This window comes from Stegodyphus dumicola, chromosome 4 (assembly GCF_044657685.1).
Source record: "Stegodyphus dumicola isolate Sdum_Otavi_A_Nest chromosome 4, ASM4465768v1".
Lineage (NCBI taxonomy): Eukaryota > Metazoa > Arthropoda > Arachnida > Araneae > Eresidae > Stegodyphus > Stegodyphus dumicola.
The window spans coordinates 140331407-140357774 of NC_140771.1; the positions used below are offsets into that span (position 1 = coordinate 140331407).

At 32.9% G+C, this 26368-nt stretch overlaps 2 protein-coding genes across 3 annotated transcripts in view; one reads left to right on the top strand and one right to left on the bottom strand.

The window, feature by feature from the left end:
- Nucleotides 1–26368, top strand: part of LOC118180950 (uncharacterized) — an 833338-nt gene that overhangs the window by 175272 nt on the left and 631698 nt on the right. The gene's annotated exons all lie outside the window — the stretch shown is intronic.
- Nucleotides 1688–16730, bottom strand: LOC118180231 (uncharacterized). The gene is made up of 2 exons (XM_085815555.1): nt 14559–16730; nt 1688–3083 (listed from the first exon to the last, which is right to left on the bottom strand). Exon 1 carries the CDS (start codon nt 16711–16713, stop codon nt 14881–14883), a length of 1833 nt encoding a protein of 610 aa, XP_085671681.1. The 5' UTR covers nt 16714–16730; the 3' UTR covers nt 1688–3083; nt 14559–14880.

A 26368-nucleotide genomic window follows, 5' to 3' on the forward strand; every position in this document is an offset into this window, starting at 1 on the left:
TTATGAACATTAATGTAGCAAAGAAATGCGTAATATCAAAGAATTGGCTTATCTTACCAGGTTTTACTTGGCAGATTGGCAGATTTTAATTACAGTTATCCTTTGCCCAAACGAGGTTTCATATATAAACGAAAGCAAAATCTTCATACAAAATATTATATCTGGTAGTCATCATTACTCAGTATTGCTTGAAAACGAGTCAATATTATTGACAGTAGAAGGATAATTTTACTAAAAATCATTGACACGCGTCTTCTCACATAGTGTCTTTTCACATTAGGCTAACCAGTGATTAAGTAAATGAGAATACTGAGCAATGATAAATTCGGATCATGTTCGAATTCCAGCAAATTATATAATTGCATTGGCATTTTTCTAGTTTTCTCCATGGATACTGTAAATATGAATCAATTACTCTGAGAAAGCCTTCCACGAAAGCATCCTTCTTTTGGAAAGAAACTCTGGAGTACTTTGCCTTAATTCAAAACCATCAATTAACAACCCATTCTACATATGAACATCTCCATATATCCGTAACTTTAAGTAAACATATAATCAAAAAGCATAGGTCTGATCTGGAAACCTATAAAGCCATTCGTACTAAAAATAACGTCCTCTTAGTCTATTTAAGTAGCATTCAGAACAAGAGAATAGCAATAATGAGTGCTGTTCCATCATGCATGAATATCACAAAATGCAGTTATTTATTTTTTTTTTTTTCGATTTAGTTATAGTGTTGATTCTCGTTAACAAAATAATGACTCGTTAGCAAAATACTGACTTTTAACTCTGATAGTTCAAAAACAGAGCCAAATATTCAGAATTCTAAATTACAGCGCCATCTGCTGAAAATAATTGCAGTTAAACATCTGCTTAGTAAAATTTCTCAAATCAATATCAGTTTCTCAGTATCGTTTTATGAAATTATACGTAAATTGTTTCACGACATGTTGAAAATTTGCTGAAATATACACTGTAAAAATTTTACTGACTTTTGGATAAATTTGAAAAGAATATGATTGGAAATAAGTATAAATTACAACAAATTTTATTATTATAGCATTTAGTGAAAAAGATATTTTTATATCGTAAACACCTTAATTGAATAAATAACTTAGTTGATTGCCAATGTATAGTTTTAGTTTATTAAAAACTTGGAGCTATCTCACAAAATAGCTAAATTTCGAAACGTTTCCGATCCGAAATTAATTCTGCTTCGTAATTTTATTTAAGCAAAAAGAAAAAAAAAAAAAAACACACACACACACACACAAAAAAAAGGCACTGAAATTTCTGAAAAACAGTTTTCAGAAAATACTCAAATAATTAGGCAAAACTCATCTCTACATTGCTTAAAATGTACGTAGTTTCTTTGGTTATATTTTATTGATTACACTGAAATATACGAAGGCTGTATATTTCAGAAAGTGTGTTCGCGGATGAGTTTATCAATAAAAAATAATTCATTCATTGTGCTGAATGATATTAAAAATGCAGCCTGTCTATTCTGGTAAAGATCAAACCTCAGCCAACCACTTTATCAAGAATCAAACACGTCATAGCGTCACCAAAAATCGATCGAGTGTTTAGTAGCTTAGCCTTTTGTTCACTGGTTGATTAGGTCTTGTAGAAAATAGTGAGTAGTGTGCGTTTTGGCTTTTAAAGCCCAGTTAAAAATTAAAGTGTCTTTGATGCATCATATTTATTTTTTATTCTCTTCTTTAATTTGCTTGCAATTTTCAACAGAGCTTAACTCTACAATATACATAAGTTTGCTTCTTTGCCTTTTGACAACTGGATCTATGTTTCAAAGGAAAAGTTATTTTAATTGCTATAGCGAAATGACTTATTCAATAGATTGATATAGACAGAGAAGGTCAAACAATTTAATTCAAACTCTTTTGTATTGTTTAGAACTGCGAAAAATTGCTGAGAGTTCTACATAATTTATATTGCTTTATTTTCTACAACAAAAACATATGCTTATGATTAGATTGCACAGATATTAAAGGCAATAATTTCATGGCAGCTTATGTGCTTTTTTATGCTAGTATTTTGCCACATGAATAAAATGTGAAAAGTGCCCGTAACGAGAGTTGTGTTCTACGGAATTTTATCGTTTATTTATAAAACGTAGTAAAAACAGGATAAAATGTTTTTTTTCCCTCAGTTCAGTAAATAAAATACAATTTGTAAAGAAGACATTATGATAATATTCGCTAATATTGTTGATACCAAAGTATGATTCGAATATTGAAGTGTATTCAGTTATCGAAAGAGTAGTTTTCAAATGTTTAATTTCACTTCTTCCAAAAATGTACTACAATTATAAAATAACCTGATAATTATTAGCACAAAGCTATGTTAAATCACTGCTGCGAGGTAAAAAAAAAATTATTCAAATAAAGATGATAAAATTAAAAAAAGCTTTTTAGACTATACACAGATTTTAAATAAATAGGCAAAAAAGTAAAAAATTAATTTTTAGAAATCATAATATTCTTGTCATAAACAACTCAAATATCAGCCTGAATTGAAAGCAACATCGGATTTTAAATCGGAATTTTTATGCGAATTTTTAAGCTATTTTACTGAAAACAGTTTCTATACAGTCACCACCATGAAGCTTTATTAATACCCTGATGCATGCGGATTTTTTATGTATACGAGAGTCACAGAATGATTTTTACTCAGTGTATTTAATTAAAAATGCATGATTTATGAAGGTTAAATGCATTTTTTATGCTTTATATCCTGTAGGATATCGGTAAACAACAGGACATAATTGCTTTGAATGTTGAATAAGTATTCAATTTAGTCTGTTTTCGATTAGGCTGCATTCGATTACCGGAAATTTTGATTTGATTAGAATTTAATAGAGTGGCTAAATACAGAGGATGTGATCTTGTTTAATAGCAGGTGGCTGTGTGGTTGATTTTCATAGATTTTTCCATGTGAGGCAGTTTTCCTTAGAAAGTTTCCCACGGCCGCATTTCTCGCTTTAGGCAGATAGTCCTTCTGGGTTCTGCCATACTCAAATGACCGACCAATCTTATCATCACTGAGAACCAGAGCTGTAGGTGCTGCAAATGAAAAATTAAACATTATTCTGACATTAAAAAAAACTATCAAAATAAAATAAACTATGTTACAAATTCCGAAAAAAATTTTGATTATTATTTTTTGTTCTATCTCATAGCGGGATGATCCAAATTCTGCGATGATTGACCGTTATATACGTAGATTTTTTAAAACAATTCAACACTAAAAAAGAATATTTATATCAAATTTTGATTCCTGTGGAATATTGCACTATCGTTACGATTACGTACGAGGAAAACTTAAAAAAATTAAGTCGTTGCAATATATCAAAAATTTTACTCAAGCGTTTGACTCAAAATATAGTTAAATAAAATCATTAAAAGCTTCGAGATACAATAGTTTGGGCGACATTTTATCAGTCTGTCGTATGGTGTAATGATCAAAATTTTGTAATGATAGCTAGACAATTAATTAAGAGTTTGGTAAGTAAACTTCTTCGGTAAGTAAAAATATCAGTATCAAATTTTGGAAACCAAAATCCTGTGGAATACTGCATTGACACTGCAAATATGTATGATGAAAAATTTCAAGGCAATCGGATCAAAAGGAATCAAAAATTAATTTCAATATCATCCAAGCAAACAAAGAAATCAATTTAAATAAAATCATGTAACAATATGGATCATTTTACATTTTGCTGAAATTTACCAACGACTGCTAAATAAATATTAGCCAGTCATTAACGTTTTTACTGTCATTCATTTTCACTTAAAGTCGGTCGCTGAAATTTATTGCTCTTAACATAAAGTACCTTATCCATCGGGGATACCTTTTGTCAAAGAGGCCTAAAAAATATTCAGCACAAATTTAGTGCGATCTCTTGAATGGAATGCAAATAAAAGGCATATCGCCATCTCAACAACGAACATGTCTGAAGCATAAACTTCGCTTTTCAAAAAGAGTAAAGAACAAAAAAAACACGGGGAACACTTTTCAAGCGGATTCTGAAACTGTTTGATTCAGAATTTTGAATAGAACCACTTCTTGAAAATTTTACGATATTCATCCGAATAAAAGTTTCTCTGCGCTGAATTTGAAATGCTTCCCTCTGTTGACTGAATTTCTCCACATACTGCCATCTATTGAGAAGAGTCAAGTGCTTACTAAAAAATAAACTAATTCTAAGCAATATCGATATGACAGAAACGGAAAGCGTCATACGCAAATAAAGTATGTTTATTAAAATGTTAATCAATAGAGAAATTTCACGTAAAACTTAATGTGAGTTTTTGGAAACAAAAGTATTTTTAGGTCAAGCCATTGGCTTATATAAGCAGCTGTGCATACAGCGAACATGCTCTTTCTACGGTTGTGTTTCATATATTAAAAAATGTTTCTGATTTAAGTGATTTAAAAAAAATAAATTTAACTTTTTTTGAATCCTCAATCGAATCCTGCAGACCAAAAAATATAACAACATATAAGTTGTTGACATGGACTATAAGTACGGCACGGCAATTTATGAAAGGCGATTAGGTACATAGTTGCCAGTTTGTTATATTTTTCATCTTCGATCATATTATTTTCTAAACTAGTAAACTATTATTATTGTAATGTAGGTTGACATTTGTGTCAACCTACATTACAATAATAATAAATAATAATTACAATAATAATGTGTTCTATTGTAATATCGGTTGTCGGCCGTTGACACCTTGGGTTTTGGACAGATAGCTGGATATTTCACAGACCAACAAATATTTCTTGCGGACCAGCGGTTGAGAAACACTGATCGAGACGGTAAGGTAACAGTGAAAAGCCAGGAGATTCTTTACATTTTCTATCTGACGATTAACCAGTTCATGATTCAGCATACAAGTGCACTAGTACATTTTTATGTAATGATTACATCATCTGTAATGAAATAATAGCACAACATCAAAAGTAGGAATTAAATATTGGAACTTTAATTTCTACATTTTGATGCTAAAAGTGCTTGAGGGTGGCGAACCTCACGTAAGACAGATATCCTTCGTATATTTTGTCACATTCAAATAAACAAAAAATTGACCCTATTTCTCTTAACAGAGAAATGCAATATATGCCAACTACAAATTTAATGTAACAGATTGAGCGTTTTCCCTTTTTTTCCCTATTCAGATGTACTCATTCAGCTATGCTAAAAACCAAAGGAGAGTACTGAAATAATTGTAACTACCCATTTTACTGGAAAATGCATGCAATATCTAAAATATTTTTACTATCAAATCGTTTTAACTAAGATTTTATAGGGACATATAATTAAAATTTTAATTTTAATTTTAGATCCATTAATTTTGTCCTTAATTTATAAAGAATTCAATATTACATTTACTTTTATCATATACCATGCTTTGGTTTATTTCAGCTAAAATTTTACTGTTCATTGGTAACTTCTATGAAAAATGTTTACCTAAACAAAACATTCTTAACTGTAGCATATCTTTCCTTCGCCCATTGGCCTAATTCATATGACAAAATGTGTGAAAACGTTTGTTTCTATTTAAGATATACTAATCCCATATGCGTTTATATCATTAATAACCAATAAGCTATGATAGCATCTGCTGTAAAAAACATTAAGAACCCAGTAGTCACTTGTTGACTGTCAACTTGATATCTAACGCCTAGATTTTTAATCTAGCAATTGTGAAAATAAACGCAACAAGCGCTTCCGTTTCTTTTGGCAATACTTCTGTATATCAATTGCTATGACTAAAATAAAGAACTGTTTCAAAAGTCCTCAACTGCTTTTTCATTGAAAATGTTTTCCAATGCTATGGAGCAGCCACATCTAAACTAGATATAGTATATATGTAAGATAAAAAATATGTAAATCAAAATTATTATTTAAACTATAATTCTTCCTCTCGGTTCTAAGAATCGTTATAACTGCTCTGAATTGGGTCATTTCTAGATCATTCCATTTTGCATGGACTGCACAACGCTGATGACGTAATAATTGGGAACTGAAACCTTAAACCAAAACTTTTCTCTTCATGTGCTTCCACCTTGCATAACTACGCACTTCAGCTTCGCTCTCTGCCTTTCTACGATGTAATTTCGCTGTCTTGCTTGCTATCGCTATAATATCAAAAATGTAAATGTTTTTAAATGGGCACGATTTGATGTTTTTAAATGTTTTTAAATGGGCACGAATTGTCACGTGAATTGTGGTCACAAATGTCAACCTGGAAAATAAAAATGGAATTAAAACTGCCTCTACTGTCAAGTTTCTTAGATATTACGATCTCAGCACATTAGCATACTACGCAATCAGAATTCTTCAATGTGGATCTAATGCATCGATACTGCCCCGTCTTTTCCTTGCTATTATTTCATATAGAGAGAGAGACTATAATATGTATGAAGCTATGTGTAGTTATTTATGACTTATATATATATATATATATATGTATATATGTATGCGTATATATATATCAGGAGTACAAGTTAAGTCTCCGATATTTTTTATCAAAAATCGGACATTTATTCTGAAAGAACGGTAGGCTATCCACAAATCAGCGAAATTTTTGGTATCTTCATATGATGTGAAGAGCTGCTGAAACAAGGCATGCGTCATCAGTTGAAACAAGTGAAAATCAGAAGGAGCAATGCCTGGTGAATACAGCGGAAGGGGAAAACTTTCATTTGAATGTTTAAAGAGTAAGTTTGACCAGCGCAGCAACATATGGATCAGCATTATCATGGACGAAAATAATTTTATCATGTTTGGAGTAGTCGTGGGTGCATTTTTCTTTGAGTGCTTGGCTTTGTCTCGTTAGTTGTGTTCAGCAGAGAGCCTCAGGAATGTTTCGTTCGGTTTGAACAACTCATAATACGAAGTTGATCCCATTATATACAGAACATAATTTTCGGTCGATGCTGTCGATATTGAACCCTTTTTCATCACCAGTGAATATATAATGCCAAAGACTCTTTCATTTGTACCTGGAAAGCAGCATTTCACGTGTAAAAAATCGGCGTCCAACATGTCTCGACTTTATTTAAAATGGAAACCAAATTTTCTTGCTTTGGAAGCATTCCCAATGATTTTATACGATATCAAAATGTTTAAGACACAATAACACGCCGAATAAATACTAATTCAGAAGTCAAACAACAAAAATCAGCGTTATACCTACAAATTTTCACAGGACTAGTTTCGATGGTTTTACCGAACCATCATCTTCAGCTGCAAAACCGCAAATGAACAAGATAGGAAATAATGATTAGATAAGATAAGAAAGCCTGGACAAGAATAAGCAAGTGGCGCCATCTGTTGGCGAAACCAGAACTAAAACATAATTTCTCTAAAAGCCGAAGGCAAATTTGGATTGGAATTAGGATCGTTAACTAGAACAGAAAGATTTTTATGAATGTGAAATGCCTCTAGAAAATCCAGTTCTCCAATGGAAGATGTTTTTTGAATAATTTTGGCAGCAGAAAAATTGAAAGTGTGATTTTCGGACCAACAATGTTGAGCAATAGAAGACTTCTGTGTTTCCTTTTTTCTAACATATGCCTCATGTTCTTTGACGCGAAATTTTAAGGCTCTCTTAGTTTGGCCAATGTAAATTAAACCACACTGGCAAGGAATCCTATAAATACCCCAGGAATTCATATCCGGAATGGGGTCCTTGAGTATAGAATTTGGAATTTTATTGATGGGAGAATAAACAACCCGAAAGTTAAATTTCTGCAAAATATGTGCAATTTTATAGCTAATTGATGGAAAGAAGGGAATGACAACAGAATTTTTATAATCTCCTAAAATAAGAGTGTGGCTTTTAGTGTGTTGAGATGAGAATTTTTTAATTGCTTGATTAATAATGTTGGGTGAAAAGCCTCTGTCAATAGCTATTGCTTTTAAATAATTTAGTTCTTCATCAAGGGCTAATTTAGAGGAGCAAACTTGAAGAGCACGGAAAACATAGGAATAAAATGAAGCTAACTTTTGTTTAGTCGGATGACATGATTTAAAGTGTGGTGGAAGGCAAACCGATGAAGGTTTACGGTAAACTGTAGTACTGAAGTTGGATGTGTTACGTGTGACCAGAATGTCGAGAAACGGAAGAGAATTGCAAGTCTCAAGTTCAAAAGTGAACTGAATAGCAGGATCAATAGAATTCATTGTTGAAAGAACTTTATTTAAATCATCTTTATTACCTTCAAACAGGGTAAAAGTATCATCTACGTAGCGGAACCATGCCGGGAAGTTTAAAGATTCAAACAATTTTGATTCATAATAATGCATGTAGATATCAGCCAGGATGGGACTCAGGGGGCTTCCCATGGCTAATCCCTCAGTTTGCTTGTAATATTTATTTTGGAAACAACATTTTGGAAACAAAACACATTTTGTTTTCCAAAATAAATGTTACAAGCAAACTGAGGGATTAGCCATGGGAAGCCCCCTCAGTCCCATCCTGGCTGATATCTACATGCATTATTATGAATCAAAATTGTTTGAATCTTTAAACTTCCCGGCATGGTTCCGCTACGTAGATGATACTTTTACCCTGTTTGAAGGTAATAAAGATGATTTAAATAAAGTTCTTTCAACAATGAATTCTATTGATCCTGCTATTCAGTTCACTTTTGAACTTGAGACTTGCAATTCTCTTCCGTTTCTCGACATTCTGGTCACACGTAACACATCCAACTTCAGTACTACAGTTTACCGTAAACCTTCATCGGTTTGCCTTCCACCACACTTTAAATCATGTCATCCGACTAAACAAAAGTTAGCTTCATTTTATTCCTATGTTTTCCGTGCTCTTCAAGTTTGCTCCTCTAAATTAGCCCTTGATGAAGAACTAAATTATTTAAAAGCAATAGCTATTGACAGAGGCTTTTCACCCAACATTATTAATCAAGCAATTAAAAAATTCTCATCTCAACACACTAAAAGCCACACTCTTATTTTAGGAGATTATAAAAATTCTGTTGTCATTCCCTTCTTTCCATCAATTAGCTATAAAATTGCACATATTTTGCAGAAATTTAACTTTCGGGTTGTTTATTCTCCCATCAATAAAATTCCAAATTCTATACTCAAGGACCCCATTCCGGATATGAATTCCTGGGGTATTTATAGGATTCCTTGCCAGTGTGGTTTAATTTACATTGGCCAAACTAAGAGAGCCTTAAAATTTCGCGTCAAAGAACATGAGGCATATGTTAGAAAAAAGGAAACACAGAAGTCTTCTATTGCTCAACATTGTTGGTCCGAAAATCACACTTTCAATTTTTCTGCTGCCAAAATTATTCAAAAAACATTTTCCATTGGAGAACTGGATTTTCTAGAGGCATTTCACATTCATAAAAATCTTTCTGTTCTAGTTAACGATCCTAATTCCAATCCAAATTTGCCTTCGGCTTTTAGAGAAATTATGTTTTAGTTCTGGTTTCGCCAACAGATGGCGCCACTTGCTTATTCTTGTCCAGGCTTTCTTATCTTATCTAATCATTATTTCCTATCTTGTTCATTTGCGGTTTTGCAGCTGAAGATGATGGTTCGGTAAAACCATCGAAACTAGTCCTGTGAAAATTTGTAGGTATAACGCTGATTTTTGTTGTTTGACTTCTAAAACCAAAATGTTTGTTTCCTCACTCCTAATGTAAGTGCAAGTTCTACTTGCGTTTGGCATGAATCTTCATCCAATAATGCTTTCCATTCCACGTCTTCGTAACTTTCATACTTCCGCTCAGTTATTTGCCTTCGACATCAAATTCACCATTCTTAAACTTTTGAAACCACTCACGACTCAACCTTAAGATATGACGTTTTACATTTGACAATTTTAGCCATAACTTACTGATGACGCTATGTTTTTCAAAAGGCGGAGACTTTTTCGTGTTCCAAATACATCTACAAATTTAAATTAATAGCAAATTCAGAAATCATGTTCTTATCCAGCAATATACTCCATGAAAATCATAATGGAACAAAACCATAAGAATTTTATAGAAGTTTTTAAATTCAAAAAATTATTAAGGATAACAAATTAATTAATTTTACCTCGCTCATAACATATTCATCCCGAGATCTTGGTGTCCTGAGAAATGTAAAAAATAAGCTTGTGATTTAAGTATCGCTTTATTTAAACTTCTTGCTTTTTTATTTTAAAATAGTTAGAAGAATGGATGTATTAGTGTAAGTTTACATAAATAATAATATTGACTATGGTTATTTGATACAAAGAAATGCTTGTATATATAGTCTTTTAGCGTTTGAGAACATAAAGCAATGAGTTGCTTAAATATAAGTGTTTTTTAATAAATAATTAAGCTCTTGAGCTTGGGTCAGTCACAGATAAAGTAAGAAAATTTCGCATTGTAATGTGCTAACGAAATGGCAACACTTGAAATCTGTTGATTCGAAAGCACTCCCGGAGTGTTAATTATAAAGCAGGAGGGTAACAACCGTCATTGATTCCTTTCATATCTTAAAGTATTTTTTGCGAAAACTGAGATGTGGCTCAGATGCAGCTATCGTATTCCTAATATAATCCCACTCTTTGAAGTAAATTTATTTTTAAAATCCTGTCTCCTTGGTTCGTTTTTTGGTACTGACATATATCAATAAACTTCAGTTTCGGCTCTAGAAGTATACCATACGCAAACTAGGTTCTTACTACAATCCTTCGGGCTAGCTGATCGGCGAATCAGTTTCTTTAAACATTGGTTTGTACAAATCCAAACCCTGGTGGTGTGTAAAGAGTACAATAGGTTATTAATCCTTCCCTGAAAGGAACTGAGACGACCAGGCTTCAGACGGGAGTAGAAGTTCCCCTTTGGAAGTAACTCCCCTTTGGGGCATCCTACATCTCCTGCACATACATGCATTACATGTAGATATACTATTTATTAGCTAAAAATGAGCTCATTGATATTTTACACCATCAAATAATTTATTCAACTGCATTGTTATTTTGCACATTATTCATTTATCTGATAATAGTATTTTCAGTTCTTACTAGTCCAGATGTTTTAAACGGCTCATTTCATGAATTCTTACGTTTCTTCGCCAGCAAATGACACAAAATATTTGTTAGTAATGTTATGGATTTCAGATTAGTGTGCATGAGCTGAGTTAACTAACAATGAATAGAAGATTATTTCCTGAAATTTTCTGGGTCCTGTCTTAGCAGAAACTCAAAATATTTTATTCCTTGAAATTTTCTGAGTCATACTTTAGTAAAAATTCATTTTAAAAATTTGGTAGTTTAGTTTTATTAAATATATCTTGAATATTAGTCAAAGTAATATTGGCAAGGCAACTGCCCTCGAAGTAATTTTGAAAATCTTTGTTATATGATTTTGATGCGTGCATTTAAAGTCAGAGTGTAACAAGATGATAATTTAAGTCTGAAAATCTTGGATGAATGGCTAAGAAGACAGTGGAAACTAGTTTTACTCTTTAGAAACCATCGAATTAATTTTATGTGAAATTATGACAAACGGAATCTGAGTTAAAAGTCAGAATGCATCTTTTAATGAAATTTTTTAAAAGTCTAAAAATGGACTTTTTTTTAATACTTTTTAAATTGCATTTTATTCTATCTTATGATGAAAAATCATACTGAATACTCAAGTAAGCTCATAAATTCTTATTCTGTAAAATTCTGATGTTTTTCATGTCACGTTTTCATATATTTTATTCATTGATCAATACTAATATTTTATTCGTAAAGCTATCAGGTTCTCGTTAGCCTATTTAACCTTCAACTATTTAGTTTGCTGCTATAAAATTCACGTTTCAACCTCCCACGACGACCCTCTCACGTTTGAATCAAAACGCGTGTCGTCATCACTGCGCAACACTTATTTTCTCTCCGTCATCTGTTCTGTAAAATTCTGATATTTTTCATGGCATGTTTTCATATATTTTAATCATTGAACAATACTAATATTTTATTGGTAAAGCTATCAGGTTCTCGTTAGCCTATTTAACCTTCAACTATTTAGTTTGCTACTTTAAAATTCGCATTTCAACCTCCCACGTTTGCGATTAAAACGCGTGCCGTCATTACTGCGCAACACTTATTTTCTCTCTGTCATCTGCGGCTATAAATCAGAAGATCTCTACTAAGAGATATCTTTGACTGCTTCTGCTGGACTCCCTGCATACTTTTACTTTTACTTTGTATTTATAAAAATGCACACTGTTCTTGAAACTTGGACCAGCATCTCCAGCCTACCAGATGCCGCTATGCCTCACGTGACAAAGCAGTCACGCCCTCTTTCACTTTGCATCCTGTCCTCCGGACACACTCATGCATTTGCTATACCTGCAGTGTAATTATTAATTCATGGCAGCCGGTATACAGCTTGCTATCTGCAAGCTACACACAGCAATAGTGGGAAAAGGAAAGGAAAGAGGCTATAGTTCAAATCGGCGTTCAAACCTGCCCTTTTATCGAAGCGAAACAGTCTAAACGGAAATAAGGAGCAAAAATGAGTTTGTGGACTTTACTCTTCTACACCTGTCGTTAAGCAGATTACGAGAGAAGTCAGGAAAAAAAATTACATTGAAATGTGTGTTATAAAGTAACAGACTATAGTATAGTATGTGTAGTAAAGTTTTAAACAGGATTTCTTCGGAAGTCAGCTTGGAAAGTAACATGCGTATCTTGATACCTTTGTCATCTTGAATTTAAATATTGAGCCTATTTTATTTTAATATAAAATTATTAATATTTTTGGTGAATAAATGATTATTCGAACTGTAGCAATTAAAAAAATACTGCACAGTGAAAGACGTTTAATGCGATTGTGGTTAATGTTATTATTCGGCTATTGCTATCACTTTTTATATGAAATAAAATCGCCAAAATGCATTCTAAAAATAGCCACATTGCAAAATATGGCCAAATAAGTGAATATGTCGCCAAACCTCTTGGTTCCTATTTTAGTCAACCATTTAAAATTAGGCATTAAAACGATCTTAATTTAACTTAACTTTTCAATAACTATCGATTTTGAAAGGATCAGATACAGATCCCTCTTCTTCGGAGGGAAGGAACATCTGAGAAATTTTTCGCTTGCCTTTGGGAAGAAAAAAAACAAAAATCTATGGAAAACATCTCCTAAGGTTGCTTTTTTATTGCCTAATTTTTAATTTAAACTGGCTTGCTATTTTCAACGAGATATAGCAAGTACTAAGATTAGGGATAAATAATTTCTAGGAACGTTAAGAGAAGTTTCTCATTGTGAACAGCTCATAAGCAAATCTTTTAATTTTTATAATTAAAAGCTAGGAAAGTGCTTGTATGTTTCTGGTTATATTAAATTAGTTAAATTCGGTTGCTATTTTCAAAACATTATTATCTTCATTGAATGTCGTCATTCGGTTAATTCCATCAAATAGTCATGGATAAACTTGATCATATTAAGCAACGCCTACTGTATATTTTTATGTAAACATCAAAGAACTTACATTGCTGTATGTTACTTAAAACACAATCCTCATACATTAGTATTAGCAACTGTACAGTCAGTACAGTCAACTTAAGAAATAGAAGGTCTGTTTTCGATATGGCCTTAATTTAATTAGTTCCCTAACATACACTTCTACTAATAATTCAGGTTTCCCAAAACGTTCCTTCAAAGCTAAAACAGCTTTATCATAATTTTCCGAAGTCACCGGATAGCTTTCAATGAATTCTTTAGCACGTGATCCGGGCTTCATACACTGAATCAAATAGGAAAATTTGTCACTTTCATATAAATCAGGGTCAGTGTGAATTTTCTCAAACTGCGACCAAAACGGTAACCAATTTATCAATTCCCCATCAAACTTCTTAAGTTCGATTTTCGGAAGTCTATACTGTTTAATCTTACTACAACAAATACCAGCACCATCATTTGGTCTTGTTTCTAAATTGATTTCATCTGAAAATTGCAATTTTTCATTAATTTGCCGAGTTAGTGTTATGAAATCATCAGAATACACTTCGCGACTTTCGATTTCTTTAGTAACATCATCCTCTAAAGTTTTCCCGTCTTCAGCTAACAAATCAAGAATTTTATCATCTACATTTTTTATATCTGAATATACATTTTGTAGTTTAGTAAGTTTATCTCGTACTAAATCTACAGAAAAATCTTCTTTTACTAATTCCGTTTTTAAAATATTAGCAGTTGTAGCAAAAGAAGTGCGTAAACCTGCCCGTTTAAGTTTCAGAGCCTTTAAAGCTTCCATAGTTAACTTTCCAAATAAAACAAACTGCTTTACAAAAAATAGTTTCGAATTTAAACTTAATTATACTTTAATACATCAAAAACTATCTATAACCATTAAAATATTTTTTTTAAAGTTTATTTCTTAAGAGTCCTGTCACGGACGCCAATTTTTGTTATTACTAAAACATAGTCTTATCATTAAATATCATTAAAATAAAAATACTTCCTTCACTCATCCCAGATACCGAGCAATCCAGAAAAGCTAAAGACAAAACTTGCTCACTTACCTGGGTAGTGTGATGTTGAATCTGTAATAAAAACTCTAATATGTTGATTTATCTAATTCTATTCTCTCTATACTACAAAATATATACATTTTTTAACAATTGTCGGGAAATTTTTCTGGCCCCGAAAGTTATTACACTTAATCAGTTCACGTCACGAGGTCGAAAGGGTAAAACCCTTTTTTTCTTCCTACTTCAATGACAGCCAACGCCATCTGTGTCTCGTACATCAAAATGAAGAGATTTGTTTTGAATATTTGTTAGATACAGCTAATCAGTTTCACAACACTCCCACCTTTTTGATTTTCAGAAGGAAAATCAAAAATCAAATAATGGTATCCTTAGTACAGGAACACACTTCTAGAGGGTACAGTTTACGTACAGGACGAATCAGTATGCCATTTCTAGTTTTCACTTTTACAACTCTTACACGTCCATCTCTGCTTGTACAAAGTTCTTGGACACGAGCAATTGGCCAGTTCACTCTTTTAAGGTTCTCACAACCTATTAGCACGATGTCTCCAACTTTTAATTCACAGTCCGTCTGTCCATGCTTTTGTACTAACTGTCCAAGGTACTCCTTGCGGAAACGGCTACGAAATTGTTCTCGAAGTTCCTGGCAGAAACGCTGACGAGCCAAGAGTTTATTTCGATCTAAAGCATCCAAATCTGCTGTACCTGAAACCTTAATGTCCTGTAAGAACATGGAAGGCGTTAATGGTAGAAGGTCCTCAGAGTCATTTGACACGTAAGTTAGTGGTCGACAGTTTATTACGGCTTCCACATCACAGATGACGGTGAGTAACTCTTCGTAATTGACTGCAGCTTGTCCTAAGACTCTCACAATCAAATTCTTGGCTGTGCGGATTAGACGCTCCCACCATCCGCCCCACGAAGCAGCAGTGGGCGGAATGAACTTCCAAGTGATGGGATGCAAAGTTCCCTGAGCAATTACCTTTACCCAGTCAACCTTTTTCAGCAATGCAGATGTACCGACGAAATTTGTGCCGTTGTCTGAATAAACTGTAGATGGCCGACCTCTTCTGGCTATGAACCGACGAAACGCTTGAATGAAGCATTCGGTACTTACGGATGTCACTAGTTCCAAATGTACACATCTATATACAGCACACGTAAACAGTACTACCCAGGTTTTGTTTTTATTTTTGAGAATCAGAGGGCCACATAAATCTATGCCGGTAACTTCAAATGCGAACGCATCTCGAACTCTGTCTAATGGTAATTGAATGGGTGCAGTAGTTGGAGGTTTTGCTGAAAATCGTTTACAACGGACGCACTGTTTCACCACCGATCTAATTCGGCGTCTTGCACCAATGATCCAGAATTCTTCTCTAATTATAACAGTTAATGCTTGTACGCCGGCATGAGAATGCTTTAAATGGTAATCTCTAATTAAACAGTCAACAATATAATGCTTAGAAGGTAATAAAATCGGGTACCGGAATGCATAAGAATCATCTCGTTCGGTGATTTTTGTTTTTACTCTTCTTAAGCCACTCTGATCTCGTACGGTCAAAAGACCATTGATGGAGTCTCCAGTCTCTGGAAAACTCTCCCCCTGAACAAGTGAAAGAAGTATAATTTTAGATTCCTTTATCTCGGAAGCAGACAGAAAAGGCTCTTTATTTACAATTTTCTTTTGACAATTTTTGATAAATCTCTTTATCCAACCTAAAACTCTTAACATTTTTGAAAATTTAGAGAACTTCTCACACCACTTAACTTTATCCGCTTTTGTAGTTATACTAAGATTTACATTTAAATTTATGCCTTTCCTGCGCTCTGAAAAAACTAAAGTTTCATTTGGCTTAACCTCTAATTTTGGCCAGCTATCTCTAGGGTCTTTGAGCCAAACAGGCCCTCTCCACCAATTTAATTCGAAAAACTGAAGAGGGGAACAACCACGAGAAGGTAAATCAGCTGGGTTAGAATGACCCTGTACATATGACCACTGATTTGCTTTAGTGAAAGCGCAAATATCCTTCACGCGATTGCCCTCAAAAGTCCCCCACGCATCATTTCTTTGAATCCAAGATATGGCCGTGGTGGAATCAGTCCAAAAATATTTCGGGATGTCATCCAATGTAAGAGCTTCTGTCACATATTTGGAAAGACGCACGCCCAAAAGACAGGCCATAAGTTCTAGACGGGGAATAGTAAGTTCTTTTAAAGGTGCGACTCTTGACTTAGCCATTACAAAACTGACTAATGTTTCTTCTTTAGTTTCGCATCTCAAAAATATTACCGTGGCATAAGCATGCTGGCTAGCATCACAAAATACATGAAGTGTCCAGGAACTTCTATCTCCAAAACCTATACGTCGCGGTATTCTCAACTTATTCAAAATTTGTAATTTATTATACCACCTCGAAAATTTACTTTTGATACTATCTGGTAATGGAGTATCCCAGTCTGCTTTTATCGCCCAAATTTCCTGTAGCAGTAACTTTGCAGGCAATAAAACAGGTGTCAAGAAACCCAAAGGATCAAACATTGTCTGCGTTACTGACAAAACCTCTCTTTTAGACAAATTATCCGAAACCAATACAGTCTTAATTTCAATATAAAGGTTATCTTCTATTCTGTCCCACATAATTCCTAAAACTGGTACAGAATTCTCCATTGTGGACTCAGTGCACAAAGTACTTTGGGTTAGTTCCACATCTTTTTCTACTGGGCCATAGGTCCACATACGTAAGTCCATTTTTGCTTCAGCTAATATTTCAGTAGAAGATTTCACAAAATTCACAAGCTCCTTTTCGTTATCAACAGAAGTCACACAATTATCAATATAAAAGGATTTATTTAATTTCTGAGCAATAGAACTTTGTTCCTTTGGTACTTGTGCCAAATGAACTGAAATAACCGCTCCTAATAGAAAAGGGCTAGACTTTACTCCAAAAACTACCCTCGTATGGCGGAAAACCTTCAGTACATTATCTTTCTCCCACCATAAAAATCTTAAAAAGTCCCTATCTTCTTTCCGTAATTCAATCTGTAAAAATGCACGCCGGATATCAGAGGTTACGCCAATGCATTTTTCTCTAAATCTTAACAAAATTGAAGGGATTTCTTCTATTAAATTTGGTCCTTTTACTAAGTAATCATTAAGGGAGGGCGATCTATTAACTTTACATGATGCGTCAAAAACAGGTCTTATCTTAGTTGAGACACTGTCTGGTTTAAATACTGGGTGATGCGGTAAGTAGTGCCCTTTATAATTCAGTTCATTGTCTGGTACTATTTCAATTACACCCTCCTCCATTCATTCATTAAAAATTCTATCATATTCTTCATATTTATGTAAAGACTTGAGTTTTCGGGTGACACTGAACAATCTTTTTTCTGCTACATGACGATTTGATGGCAATTCTGCGTTACATACTAACCAAGGTAATCCGACACAATAACGACCATCTTCGTTTCTGGAAAGAGAGTTTAAAAATTGTTCGTGGGCAATTTCTTCCTCAGCAGCGTTAGTTGAATTCTGGTGAGCATCTAATATTCCGATCGTTTCTAAACTCCAAAGATCGGAGATTTTAAAGTCGTGACCCACTAAACTTGCACACAAAATGGAAGCATCTTTATCTTTGTGATTAACAAATTCCTCCGATACACCACAAACTGTCCAACCAAGTTTTGTACAAACTGCTGTTAGTCCTCCTTTTAATTGTTTTACTGATCCCGTGAGAATTTTTCCATAAATATCACTACCGATGAGCATTTCTATTTTTGGACAATCTGCTCCCAGATCCGACAACCAAATGTTGTTTCGTATTAATTCTTTTAATATTGGACCCTTGGGTACCCGAGGTATATCCCCACATATTATGTCTTGATCTAAAAATTCAAATTCTAGATCTGAATACTTACGCGGACTGGCTGAACATAATTTTACCAAATATTTGTCATGCATCTTTGCCTCTGTTCTGGCACCTCCAAATAAAGTAAGAGCAACATTTTCTTTGGAAATAATTGGTAACCCCAATTCAGTGGCTAAATGACTTCAAAATATACGATTTCTGGGAACCACAATCTAAGAGTACTCTAACATCTTTATGCTTTTTGACACCAGCTACTCTTACGCGTAAAGTCATTAAAGCTACGTCAGCGGTACAAGTTTGCCTGGCTGTAGCCGTATGTATGTTGTCTATTTCTGATTTTTCTGTAGGAAGTTCAGTTTCATTATTAATGTCCGGACACAAAATAACTGAGTGTGATTTACCACAAGCAAAACACCTAACAAACTGTTTACAGAACTTTGCCATATGATTTGGTTCCAATTATTTTAAACAACACTCTTTCTCTTTGACTTTAGAAATCCTTTCATTAAAAGATAATGAACGCGCATCGTAACAATTTTTACTATCATGCATTTTACCACAAAAAGTACATGCATGTTCTCTGGTTGTTAGAAAACCTGTGGCAGTGGGAACATTTCCCTGTTTCTTAAATTTAAATTTACCTTTTGTTTCCCTCTTTGCTTTATCATGATATCCTTCTTTACCACTAACACCATCGACTCCATTACGCGCCAATTTTAATCTCTCCTCACCCTCCACTTCAGACTTTAAAAATTTCATTAAGTTGGTAAGGCGAGAAAGATCAGTTCCTTCAGGCTGGTTAAAGAGCGAACTCCTTTGCCACGCCTTTAAAACATCCTCTGTGAGACACGATTCCACCATCGGAAATAACCACGATGTGTTTTCGCTCGATTTAAGACCTAAAGACTCTAAGGCTCTCAACTGAGCTTCAATTTTATCATACAGTTTATCAAGAGGTAATTTATCCTTTTGATCTGCCTTCACATTAGAAACAATTAATTTAATTAGTTCCCTAACATACACTTCTACTAATAATTCAGGTTTCCCAAAACGTTCCTTCAAAGCTAAAACAGCTTTATCATAATTTTCCGAAGTCACCGGATAGCTTTCAATGAATTCTTTAGCACGTGATCCGGGCTTCATACACTGAATCAAATAGGAAAATTTGTCACTTTCATATAAATCAGGGTCAGTGTGAATTTTCTCAAACTGCGACCAAAACGGTAACCAATTTATCAATTCCCCATCAAACTTCTTAAGTTCGATTTTCGGAAGTCTATACTGTTTAATCTTACTACAACAAATACCAGCACCATCATTTGGTCTTGTTTCTAAATTGATTTCATCTGAAAATTGCAATTTTTCATTAATTTGCCGAGTTAGTGTTATGAAATCATCAGAATACACTTCGCGACTTTCGATTTCTTTAGTAACATCATCCTCTAAAGTTTTCCCGTCTTCAGCTAACAAATCAAGAATTTTATCATCTACATTTTTTATATCTGAATATACATTTTGTAGTTTAGTAAGTTTATCTCGTACTAAATCTACAGAAAAATCTTCTTTTACTAATTCCGTTTTTAAAATATTAGCAGTTGTAGCAAAAGAAGTGCGTAAACCTGCCCGTTTAAGTTTCAGAGCCTTTAAAGCTTCCATAGTTAACTTTCCAAATAAAACAAACTGCTTTACAAAAAATAGTTTCGAATTTAAACTTAATTATACTTTAATACATCAAAAACTATCTATAACCATTAAAATATTTTTTTTAAAGTTTATTTCTTAAGAGTCCTGTCACGGACGCCAATTTTTGTTATTACTAAAACATAGTCTTATCATTAAATATCATTAAAATAAAAATACTTCCTTCACTCATCCCAGATACCGAGCAATCCAGAAAAACTAAAGACAAAACTTGCTCACTTACCTGGGTAGTGTGATGTTGAATCTGTAATAAAAACTCTAATATGTTGATTTATCTAATTCTATTCTCTCTATACTACAAAATATATACATTTTTTAACAATTGTCGGGAAATTTTTCTGGTTATTACACTTAATCAGTTCACGTCACGAGGTCGAAAGGGGAAAACCCTTTTTTTCTTCCTACTTCAATGACAGCCAACGCCATCTGTGTCTCGTACATCAAAATGAAGAGATTTGTTTTGAATATTTGTTAGATACAGCTAATCAGTTTCACAACACAGTCGCAAAGGAGGAACGCCTTTAGAACGGGGGAGGGGGCGATTTTCCGTTCACAAGCCTGTTTTTAGCCAAGGATTATTGCATGCATATTAACTTGTCTGTAGGTTCATCGGCAAGCACACCCATGGAGCGAAATTTTCTACTGAATAATATCTTCATTTTCTGATAGGATTGTACATATATCGTTAAGGCAAACTATTGCTGTACAGTCTACTTACTTCCATCTTGTCCTAATGAAAAATATAGCATTAGACGTCGTTTGCTTGATTCTCAGTGTTAAAAATCATCTACCTAGTCAATAAATGACTTTTCAAAATGCAATATAATCTCAAGTTTTCACAGAATATTTTCTAAAGACAATCTCATTATTGAATAACAACACAATGTATATTTGGAAAATGATCATCTGATCGTATTCATGAAATTTTCTTCATACTTGTTAAAGGTCATTTACATTCGAGTTTCCTTTTTGTTTCATTAGTTCATAGACAAATTGTTGCTTTGTTTGTTTACTTTAACTGTCAAGAGCAGGAAAGGTTTGTTTAAGCACTTGATTTTATTGCAGTTAATTTCAGTCAGCATGCAGTTGTACTTCTTAGATATTTTACATAAAAAAAACTGTAAGCCCTCATGGACTAAGGGAATATGTAGATTGGGCAGGTAATTATTGCGTCAGATAATGGATCGAATACTGAGCTAAAAATAAGATAACTTTTTTTTTCACATTTGCGGTTCAAACAATAAAGACTTGAGACCTTTCTATTGTAATTCATTCCGGGAAGCGATCCAGATTCTTTGGGAGACGACTCATTTGGATACCTAAAGAGGTTGCAGGGCCTTCACGAAGGGCAAAAGAAAGTTGGAGGGGATAGGGAGGAAAAAAACAAAAAATGGCGTTCTGTCATTGTTCCCTATCGACTCGTACAAGATGAAGAACTCTTTGTGCAGTTGACTACCAAATTAATACTTTTGAATGAATTTCAAGCTTGCGTCTGACGGCTTTGTCGTCTGTGGGTGTTCGTTTGATGAAGGAAGCCGGCAGTTTCATTCTTCTCATTTTTTTTTTTATTCTTCGAAGGTGCAGTATTGTTAAATTTCAGATCAATTTTAAACATTTGCTTAATCTTGTTACGTCAAAGTTTCAACCGTAGCAAAACAGAAAAACGTGTCACTAAAGACTACTTTAAATAAATTTAATCCATAGGCAATTTATATCTGAGAATTCATTTGAATATTTGATATAACTACCCTTAACAGAAATAGTCACCTGAATTTATTACAAATAAAAGTCTCATCTTGTGGAGGATTATGGGTGAACTCTCACCTTATAAAAGGAAAGCTCCTAAAATCAAAAATTGAAGTCATGTCTTTGTCAATGATACATGGATTTCATGACAAGCATTTTGAATATTGGCATTTTAAGACAATAAAAAGGATGCTGTTAAATTTATTCACCTGTTTCGTAATAAGTAGAAATAATAATGCCGTCTGTTGCATCATGAAATTTCAACTAATTCCTCATAGATATCACAGACGTATTTTTCATTAAAATTGAAGTTTTACTTGTTAATTACTGAGTCTTAAACTGCTCTAAAGAAAATACTTGTTACACTCATTCTTTATTTTTTGTATTTTATTTTTTACCACTTAAATCTGTAAACGCAACGTATTAATTTTATTTAAAATGTATTTTCCCAATTGGCAACAACAGTTTTTTTTTTTTTTTTTTTTTTTTTTTTTTTTTTTTTCAGAACGATAATATTTTAAACTGTAAGTTTTTTTGAGCAGTAATGTTGACGGTAATGTTTCTGAATAAGGCAAGTATTTAACAATTAATGTTTTGACGAAATTTGTTTTGGTGCTACTTTGGTAGACGGTTGCACGGATTTTGGCGAGTTTTTGGCAATTTTTTTTTTGGCGAGTAATACGACTTATGGTAAACCCTTGCTGGATAAGTTATTTATGGTAACCGATACTTTGTTGACATTTTATTTAAAAAATAATGCGTGTTATTATGCATAAATTCGTGTTTTAAACATTATTTATGGCTTCTAATTTTAAAAATCAATTTAATATTGCATTTTTATTTAAAATAAAAATTTTATTCTTTATCATATTTTATGAAATTTTATGCTGTGGATGATGTAATCAGTGACGTCACCTTACTTTAAAAGTAATTGGTTTTAATATCTATAAATTTAATCTAATGTTTTAAACATTATTTATGGCTGTTAAATATTAAAATACAATTTAATTTTGCATTTATTTTTTAAAATGATTTTATTATGTATGATTATTTAAATAATTTTAATTCTAGGCGTGATGTAATCAGCTCTCTAATTGGTTATAGAATATTTGTGCATTAATGAGCTGTAATCAGCTCCCTGATAGGTTGCTGAAAATTTGTACATTACCGCGCCATTTTAAAATTTAATTCATATCTTCGAATTCCTTCAAAAATGTCTCCTTCAAAGATGAATGTTGTTTTTGATAAGCACCAAGAATTTTTGCTTTCGGAATCAAAAAATTGTCCTTTGAGACCTTATTTTCGCCAGCCTGGCTTTCCTAATCAAAGATTTATTTATAAATTCTTACAAGGGTCAGAGGAAATTTATTTTAAATTTTTGGAGGAAACGTCGCTAATTGTTTCTTCAGTGAAGTGCGAAAATGTAGATCACAGATGAAGACCGTTAGAAAAGCCGATTCTGAGACGGCCGTATATGATATTGTGGTCCTGTTGGAAGAAATAACCGCTGTAACGGTAAGAAAATTATTAGACATTCCTCCTTTTTTACCGACAATAAATTAATTGCTGTTATTTTAGCTCTAGTGTACGAAGCGTTCTTATTTACTTATTTTAAAGTATTTAATTTAAGTAATATTTTAATTCTTTTAAACGTTGGTATGATGGTTTTTAATTCGATATTCAATTTACGTAATATTTTAATCCAATTAAACGTTGGCGCAATGTTTTTATAGTGGTATTTTTATTCTATTTCTATGCTATATGAAAGTAATAATTTAATCTTTCTTTAGTATTTTATACTCGTAGTAAATGTATTTATTCTATAAAGTATTTTAAAGTATTTAAATTTAATAATATTCTAATTCTTTTAAATGTTGGATGATGTTTTTTATTTCGATATTCAATTTCAGTAATATTTTAATCTAATTAAACGTTGGCACAATGTTTTTATAGCGGTGTTTTTATTCTCTTCTTTGCTATATGAAAGTAATAATAACCTTACTTTAGTATTTTATACTCATAGTAAATGTATTTATTTACACTTGCCTGCCATCTTAAAAAACGACATTTTCAACAAAAAAATTAATCCATTATTTCTAACGATATTTTTTTTAAGTTTCGAATACTTTACTATGCGTAAAAACCGCGTTTTTCAAGATGGCTGACGTTTGTAGAAATCGCGCCAACAATTGCGCCAACGTAAATCGCCAAAACTCCGTGCAACCGTCTACCAAAGTAGCACCTGTGTTTTTAATAAAGGAACTAATTAATTGCTAACATTTCAGAAGTGGGATAAACTAGAATTATTATCTAGATTTAACAACGTATTGCCTTAACGTACGCTAAGCCTAAACTGAATGCGGAAGCTCGCCAAAACTGAAAGTAGAAAGGTACGTGAATTTATAAACTGTTTATGTTATGTGTAAGTATTAAACGGAAAGAACTTAAGTATAATTATTGTATTAGTATTTGAAAATTGAAGTCTAAGATGGCTTATTTGGCAAGAGGCAAAAAATGTGATTTAAAAGAACTTGCTTTGGAACTTGATGTAGATGTCCCTTCTGATATTAAAATTGTAGGCTTAAGAGATATGATTTTGAATAGTAAGAATTATAACGAGGACTTTACTAAACAAATGCTAGATAGAATTATAAATGATAGTTTAGACAGGGAAAAGTTAGAAATTTTAGAAAAAGAAAAAGATAAGCAAAGAGCATTTGAAATGGAAATTATAGAAAAAGATAAGCAAAGAACTTTTGAACTTGAAAAATTGAAAATAGAAGCGGAAATCAGAAGTAGTAATGTAAATGATTCTGTTTCTTCTAATGTTAGTAGAAGTAATATTTGTAATATGAGTAAATTAATGCATAAGTATGATTTTGAATGAAGGTGATATAAGTTTTTATTTAGTTTTATTTGAGAGACAGGCACGACGTATTGGGTTAGAAGAACAAAACTGGGTTTCTCAGTTGTTGGGTCTATTGCCTTATGAAATAACTCAATTAATTGCCCGTGAATCAGAAGAGAAAGCTAACGACTATAAGCACGTTAAACAACTGCTACTGAGAAAATTTAAGTTAAGCCCTGAACAGTTTCGGCAAAAGTTCGTTGATCATATTAAAACGTTGCGTAATACGTGGAAGGACTTCACGTTTGAATTAAAAAATTATTTTGAAGAATGGCTTGCTGGATTAAATGGAACAGATTTTGACTCTAAAACAACTTATTATTACTGATCAATTAAAAAAGAGGGTCCCCGCTGCTATCCGAGACCATTTCATTGATGATTGGTCTAAATTCATTAATCCTGAAGAGTTGGCTGAAAAACTAGATGAATATGAAAATATTCGTGCAGGGATAAAAGTACTTCGAGTAGAAAATAAAACTTTTAGGCATAATTTTAAGCCCAAATCTGGTTCTAAATTTTATGAAGGATCCTATAATCAGTATTCAAGACAAAGAAATGTTAAAGATTCCATGCAGACAGATGGTAATTTTAAAGTGGGTTTTAAAAACAGTTTTGATAATAAATACTATCTCAGAGATAAATTTTATAAAACAGACGAAAGGAAAAGGGAATATAATTCTGGCATCCGCAATGAAAAGGGTGAGCCGAAATGCTTCAATTGTAATGATTATGGACATATAGCGACGGATTGTCCTCAGCCTAAAAAAGAAATTATTTGCAGGAAATGTAATGAAAAGGGTCATACTTTTAAAAGGTGTACGTCTAAGAATCCAGACTTGACAAATGTTAAAAATAATTTATCCGTGGACCAGAATTCAGGTGTTTCACCAGCTGTATATTTAAAGTATGCTCGCATCAATAATGGAGAAGAAATTACTGCAATCATAGATACGGGTTCTAGTTCGTGTTTATTGAAACAGTCTGCGGCTAAGAGACTGAATCTTATTGTAAAACCTGATGTGGAGGAATTGTTTGGCTTTGGGAACCAGAATAAACCAGCCGCTAGAACATTGGGAAAAGTAACTGTTAACTTAGAGATTGATAATGTGGAAGGAAACAACATTACAGTTCTCATTGTAGGAGATGAAACGCAACCATGCGACTTATTAGTTGGTCGAACATGGATTGATTTACCGCATATTGCATACGCCAAGATAGGTAATACCTTGCACATACGCTATGCTAATGACTGCCCATTTTCGCAGTTGCAAAATGATAGCAACACTCCGCGAATTAAACTGAAGACTTCCCAAGAAACTCAAATCGAAAGTAATACCGTTAATTTCGTGAAAGTTAAAACTGATGAAATAAATAACCTACAGCGATCGAAAACTAATTTTGAAAGAGAATCAATGTATCGGTAAAGCGGAAATAGCAGAATTAGTTGAACCAAGTTCAGATCAGAAAACTAAAAATTTAAGTAAAAAGGAAATACTGATAATAAATGAAATTAAGAAGTTTAAGAGACCGATTACTTTAGAAGAAATTAACGTTAATAACAATATTACGCCAGAGAGAAAACAGGAAGTTTTACATTTGATAAATGAGTATCG

Coding starts and splice junctions, on each gene's coding strand:
- LOC118180231 (XM_085815555.1), bottom strand. CDS start 16,713: ATGGCCTGTCTTTTGGGCGTGCGTCTTTCCAAATATGTGACAGAAGCT.